The sequence below is a fragment of the Rhineura floridana genome, chromosome 18, assembly GCF_030035675.1.
Source record: "Rhineura floridana isolate rRhiFlo1 chromosome 18, rRhiFlo1.hap2, whole genome shotgun sequence".
Lineage (NCBI taxonomy): Eukaryota > Metazoa > Chordata > Lepidosauria > Squamata > Rhineuridae > Rhineura > Rhineura floridana.
Window position 1 is genome coordinate 19907631 of NC_084497.1, and position 7278 is coordinate 19914908.

At 44.0% G+C, this 7278-nt stretch overlaps 1 protein-coding gene across 7 annotated transcripts in view; it reads right to left on the minus strand.

Moving 5' to 3' along the window:
* Window positions 1-4517: 4517 nt before the first annotated feature.
* Window positions 4518-7278, minus strand: part of TARDBP (TAR DNA binding protein) — a 44941-nt gene continuing 42180 nt past the window's right edge. For 3 of the 7 annotated variants that reach the window (XM_061601413.1, XM_061601411.1, XM_061601412.1), the window contains one exon: window positions 4518-4615. In XM_061601413.1, coding sequence (XP_061457397.1) covers window positions 4533-4615 — 83 coding nt within the window. In that variant the 3' untranslated portion in view covers window positions 4518-4532. Of the gene's footprint in view, window positions 4616-6519; window positions 6590-7278 lie in introns of all 7 variants that reach the window. The other 4 variants (XR_009759511.1, XR_009759513.1, XR_009759512.1 and 1 more) reach the window with 4 other exon arrangements.

Genomic DNA, 7278 nt, shown 5'->3' on the forward strand with positions numbered 1-7278 from the left:
GCATCTCCAGGTACGTCTGAGAAAGAAGACTCCCTGGGTTATATTCACTGTTAGTCCTACTCAGAGCAGACCCATTGAAATCAAATGCAAAATCTCCACCTCAATAAAGCCAAAACGTTTTTTTAAAACAAGACAATGACTACTAATCATAGCAGGTCTCAGACATGACAGCACTGATTATGACAAAGATGGAAATGGGTGGAGGATGATCAGAATTCATGACAATTGCGTTCCTCAAGCATCCCTAGATTGCCCCAGTGCCCACAAATCCTTTGGCAGCCCAATAAACAGCACCTGGCACATGCCTGATGCAAAACAAGTCTTCAGCGGTAGTAGGATCAACAGTTGTTTGCGATATAGAGTCCCCATTAACAGCTGAATTCAAGCCTACCTTATTCCTGCCCGTGACACTTCATTTTCATTAAGGGTTTTTTTCCCCAGGAAAACTTCTGTCCTGAAGGTGTGAAATTGCAATTATATACTTCAGAAGTTGTTTTGAGATCCAGGAGCAGCAGTGTGTGTGTGGGAAATGATGGCTCTCAAATCTTTCAGATTCCATTATGGCCCTTCTGTGAAAACACATCAACTCCCATTAGAGGGATGGCACTCACTCATGGAGCCTCCATTTCAGAGATGAGAAAAGTGATAAAAACAGGACTTGAAAGAAACAGCCTCTCCCTCAACCTGCCTGGATCTTTTTGACCTGCCAAAAGAGACTGGGGGGGAGGGCAAGTGGCCCCAGAGGATGCTTGCAAGGATTTTGGCAGCTCCCTGGCAACCAAACTGGTCAGCCACTTTGAGAAGAAAGTGCAAGAGACCAAATCAAGGTCCCAAACGGTACCCTCCAGCACAGCCTGCAAGGTGGTTTGTTGTTGTTTTAGTGTGCAGTTTGGCTGCATACATACCATACATGTAAATCACCCAAAGAATCATGGGAAGTGTAGTTTGTTAAGGGTGTTGGAAATGCATGGTGTGTATGCAACTAGTCTGGCTTCTAGCAGAGAGATCTGTAATTTGTGCATAAGTATTTATGTGCCCATCAGAATCTTGGCGCTCTGAGGCACCTCTTCCACATTCTTCAATATTACGGCTTGCCATCAAAGGCATCCAAATGTTTAAAACCTGGATGTAAACTTTGATGTAGGAGCCAAGTCAACTGAGCAAATGCAAGTGTGTAAGGTTCCCCCCCCCCGCAGCCAAATTTTATTTTGTCCTCCGCTGTGCTTTATGATGGTGAACATCACATGAACGAGCTAGCAAAGCTGAATTCTGACTTAGCAGATCATAGCAGTACTTGCTTAATTTGAATCCCCATGAACCAAGTCCCCGGGTAGATAGGTAGGATAGGCTCAATTTCTATATTCTGTCATGCTCTAATATGGGGGTCACCAACATGGTGCCCACATGCAAGTACTCCTATGGTACCTGCAAAAGGTCGCAGTAAATATCCCCTCAAAAATCCAAACTGCATGCAAGACTGTTTGTTCTTCCTGCTCAGTTCCTCCTCCATGTCCTCCGTGGGTGCTTTTGTCTGTCTAAAATGTGTCCTTGAATTCTGATAATGACTCGTTTGCCTGGGTGGGGTATAAAGAGGAGTGTGTGAGTGTGTGTAGAAACTAGCCTACTGTCCAAAGGTAAAATTTAAATTCATTGCTCCTCCCACTTCTGCATCTGGCCCTGCCCACTCCTGGCATGTCCAGAGGGAATGCGGCCCTCTGTCCGAAACAGGTTCTCCACCCATGGTCTAGAAGAAGCCAGGCAGCTATCCTGTCCCAAGTATGCAGAGCCCTCAGAAGGTAGGTAGTTCAATCTGCACTCCTAAATCAATGAGTTAAGGAAGAACCAGCAGCAGGGCAGACAGAGCCCAATCTGTGATCCAGATCCCAGAGCACAATGGCAGAGGATAATGGCCTGCAAACAATAGCAGTCATGAGAGGACGTGGTGCACAAGCAAGGACTGTCAACACAGGAATTTCAGGACCATGGACAAATCACTGGTAGCCAATTTAACAGAGTCCTTATTCTATACCCACTGACCCTGAGGATCCTTTCCAGACTCCACCCAGCCAGACTGAATGGACAGCCTTAAAGGGGAAGCCTTCAGACTTGAAGGTGAGTAATCTGCTGCCTCTCCATTGGCTCCCACCTGGTGTGCTGCTTGTATTGGTGAGTAGGAACTGAAGAGCATGGAAGGAAAGGGACTCGTTTGTTGGGGGAGTCCTGCTCATGGGGTGCTGTTTCTAGGGGTCCCACTTCAGGCTCACTATCAGGGCTTGAGTCTAGTTCCTCCATCATTTGTGCTGGATCGCAAAACCTGGCTGGTTCCTTCTGGTCTGTGTTTGCACCATGGGTGCTCCTCAGGTTCCAGTTCATGACAGGAGCCAAGTCTGGGTAGCCATGGGGGGAGGGAGGGAGAGAGAGAGAGAGAGATGACTATCACTGCCCAAGCAAAGTCCCAACTAGAACAGAAAGCCTTTAAAGCCACTTCTTGTTGGGGGCAACCAATGGCCAGCCTGGCTGGGCGGAGTCACCTAGTACGTGGTGAAATCCTGTTGGCTCACTACATAGGGTGGGTATGCACCAAACCTTTGGCTCCCAGTCCACACCCTGCTCACTCCTTTCTAGCCTATAAAACAGGGCTGGGGAAAATTTCGTGTAGCCCTTGGCCTAATTTCATGTGGGTGGGTTAAGCCCAAAGGGAGAGGAGGGTAGGTGGGGGAAATTGTGGGGTGCGAATGGAGCAATGGAACAAGGTTGCAAGTGATCATTTCAGATGTCTGGTAAGAGCACTTCGTCCCAACCTCTGCAGCCTGCTGGGTGCGGAGGGAGAGAGAGAGAATAGGGAATGGCAGAGAGAAAAGGAGGCGGCAAAAAGAGAGGCTACCACCAGCTTTGGTGCTGTCTGCCACTAGCATTATCCCCAAGGAAATGCAGCCCTCGACAGGACAAAAAGGTCCCCCAGCTCTGCCATTAAATATTTGTTCTAGCCTTGCCCATCCACTCATTTGTGGCACATTGACAACCGGGGGGGGGGGAATGCAAACTCTCTTTGACAATACAAACGTTCTTGGGGAAGATAACTGCCTCTGGATCGCATAAATGGGGGGGCAGGATCTGCTGTGTCTGCCTCCTAGCAAGTGTGAAGGAAGGAGTTTGTTGCGATGTTGGAATCGCCCTTCACGTAAATCAGTCAGAAGCTGGCAAAACTCAAACGGGACTAAAAAAACATGGGAAGTGTGGCTCATGGTCTGGCTCAGAGCCAACATGGTATCTGCTGTTTAGAATAGCATCCTTTCTCTCTCTTTGCCAGCTTGCCACTTCCCATGATTACTGAGAAAAGCCTTTTGGTTTTGGGGGGTAAAATGTATAGTTGTTCAAATTCAGTGCCCAAGCCACAGCTCAGAAAGAGAAGATATTCTACTGGCTTGCCCACATATCTATTTACATGATTTATGTTTATTTTGCCTTGAAACATGCTCCCAAGCAGTCCTGCCATTGCTACTAGCATCAGGACCAGATGGGACTTTAATTGGAAGATTCCTGGTCTATGCACTGGGGCTTCCTGCAATGAGATGCATTACCCTCCAAATTCCAGCACTTCATGTTAGCCAAAAGACTGAGAAGCGACAGGTTGTACATAATTTTAATCAGATTTGCATTAATTTATTTTATTTTATCCCATTTTATGTCAATGGTCCATACCTCACGCCTCTCCCTCTTGGTCAGTGGCAGCAACCCAGAAAGTTGTGAAGCCAGGAAAGTAATGGCCCCCATCCATGCCACTCCACTGACTACTACTGTACTACACATGTGGTAATCACCTCTAAAAAAGCCAAGATTTATGCTCCATCTCAGCTTGAAGCAGGACAGCACCAATAAGGACAGTGAATTTGACACTTTGAATCAAAGAGGATGACCATGACTGGTGAGTGCAAAGAAAAGGCCCCAAGAAAGCTAGATCTCATCGCTTTATGACAACTTGGAGCCCCTTACCAGCAGGAAATCCTGGTTCAGATCTTGCCTTTTTTTTACTTACAGGGGTATATCAAAACTGTCTCCACCAGAGTTAGAGAGCACACCTTAAAAATAGTGTTCTGCTGGTACCTCACTCCCCGCACTCTACGCAGAATATGCTTTCTCCACTGTGTGTTGGAGGGAATGTGGGAACCTAGGTACTTTTCTCCATATGCGGTGGTCATGCAATTATATTCTTCTTTTCTGAAATGCTGTATATCAAGAAATTAACAAAAGCACAAATCAGCCATTGCAGTTGGATCCACAGCTAGCTTTGTGAAATACATTTGATGGCCAGTCTAGACCAGCAACACACAAACACTTGGTATTCTTTTTATTAATTATTGCAAGACTTCTTATTGCCAAAGACTGGAAGGTCCTTGAACCTAACATGCTTCAAAGCTGGTGCCAAGAAGTGTGGAAATTGCCACTGATGGGGGGGAAAATAACACTTACACTAAAAGCACTAAGAAAAGGAACACAGGCAGACAAATGTCAAGAGACTCCATCTTGCTTTATTACTTATCCAGATAGGAAAGAAAATAGCTGTAGACTGGCGGAGACATGTGAACAACTTTGGCTGGGAGACCTGGGATGATTCCTGTAAAAACACAAAAAGATACACATAAATTTGTAAACCAGGATGTGTGACCCAACAATGTAATGTCCATGCGGTATTATGAATCTTTCCTTTTGGTCATATAGTTACATATTGTTAATGTTATAAAGTTCTGTTCTCGTAGCAAAAGCCAAATAAAATCCTTTTAAAAACAAATGAACAATGGGTTGTATCCAGTGTAGACCCACTAAAATTAATGAGCATGACCAACAGGTCTAGTAATTTGAATTGGTCGACTCTGAGTAAAATATAGTTGGATGCAACCCAGGATCTACCAAAAATATTTGAAAACTGTCTTTGTAAAAGGATACTTGTACAAGGTATCCATTGTACATATGTTCTCTTGTATATTTATTATATTATCTGTTATTTATTTTCCTGTTGTTTCTTAAAAAAAATAAACTACAACAATTAAAAACAGCATAAGCAAACAAAGAAATCATAATCAAATACAGCAATGCATACAAAATACATTTTAAAATGTGCACTTTGAGAGGAAATGTGTTTAGGAAATGCATGCTTTGAAAGAAAACATTTAAATTTCCTATTTTAAAAAAATACCTTGATGCAAATGTTTAACATTTACAGATTAATGTACTGGCCAGGGCTGATGGGAGTTGTAGTCCAGAACATCTGGAGAGCGCCAGGTTGGCAACTGCTTTAGGACAATTTAATGCACGGATATATTCCGGAAATGTATTCCTGTGTGGCTGAAATGAAATCTTCTGCTTGTCATCATTTTTTTTTTATTAGTAATCAGTTCTTAAATATTTTCCCTCTGGTGAAAAATACCAATTTGATTTCCAGAATTGAAGGGTGGAGGAGGCTGCTACAAATTTGTAGGTGACAGGTGGTGTTTGCTGCCTCACAGAACAGACACCTTGGATAACAAGGGCTGACTGTGATAAGATGGCAGTGTAATTACAGGATATCTCAGTGCAATTCATCTTCGGAGCAAGACACGAAGAGGCAGTAGCTGTCACTGGAAGCTGGAATCTCTCTCCATCCGACCTTCTGAGCATGTGGGTGTAGAGAGGAAACAGGCAATATGGATAGAAGATTAAGTTCAAGTAATTAGAAACGTGGTCTCTGTAAATAAGAAGGGCCATAGCTCAGTGGTAGAGTACCTATTTTGCATACAGAAGGTCCCAGGTTCTATTCTTGGCGTCTCCAGGCAGGGCTGAGAAAGGCTCCTGCCTGAAACCCTGGAGAGTCGCTGCCAGCCAGTGTAGAAAATACTGAGCTAGATGACCTAGATGACAGTGGTCTGACCACTGTTAAGTCAGCTTTCGATGCCTTAAGGGAAGGATCGTAGCCATCTGGTAGACTGCATACTTTGCACGCACAAGATTCCAGGTTCATTACCAAGTGTCTCCATGTAGGGCTGGGAGTGGCCTCTGTCTGAAACATGGAGAGTCTCTGCCAGTCATTGGAGGCAATACTGAGCTAAATGGACCAATGGTTTGACTTGGTATAAGGCAGCTTCCTATGTTCATTAGGAGTATCCATAGCTCCGTGGTACAGCTCCTGTTTTGCATGCAGAAGGCCCCAGGTTCATTCCTCTGTATCTCCAAATAAGGCTGGGAAAGACCCCTATCTGAATCCCTAGGGAACATGCTTTCAATCAATGGAGACCAGACCGGTACCCTCCAGATGTTGTTGGACTACAGTTCCCATCATCCCTGGCTAATGGCCATGGTGGCTGGGTTGATGGGGGCTGCAGTTCAAAGCATCTGAAGGGTACCAGGCTGGGAAAGACTGCCACAAGATGAGACTTGCAGATGAGAAATAGACAACTGGTATTTATTTATTACAGTCAAGGACCAATCCATACAAAATGTACAACAAGTGAGGAATGGAAAAAGAGTAAAATGATGGAGCTTTACCCATGAGACAGGCAGCTTGATATTTTCATTTCCATTTTCATGCAAACATGTAATTAAGCTTAACTTCCATCTATATTTGTAATCAAGGAGAAGTATAGGTTAGTTAATCTGTACATCATACGTAGATAGGAACTGATATTGACACAATCTACTCAATATTCAAAAATCTGATCATACCTATTAGTTGCCAGTATAATTCCATCTTCATATTTCCTTATTAATTTAATTCTGAGTTAATACCAATCAGTAGCACCGAATTTAATCAAGTACACCACAGGTATAATAGTTTGTATCCATTGTTAGTCCTACTCAGAGTTGACCCACTGAAAATAATGGGCATCTTAGGTTCATTAATTTCAGTGGATCTACTCTAAGTATGATTTAATTGGATATTACTTGCACTTTACTTTTTGAATTCAGGGTTTGAAGTGAAAGCTCTCATTTAAAATAGCAAAACATGTAGCCAGCCCCACAATTGTGGACAGCAACAGCTGAGTGTAAATAGCCAGCTCCCCCCACCCATCATCCCTATTAAACAGAAAAGTGATGGTTGTAAAAGCATCAGGTCCTCATTCCCAGAAGCAGGATCCAATGTACTTGTTTCATTTGTACACTTTCACAATGGAACATCCCCACCCTGCCAAATCTGTTCTGAAGGGTTGGGGGAATCCCCATAACAGATTTGGGGGGGGGTGCAGAGGGAAGAGAGGGGGGAAGTTCCATTGTGGAAGCATAAATCCTTGCACTAATGGAACAAGT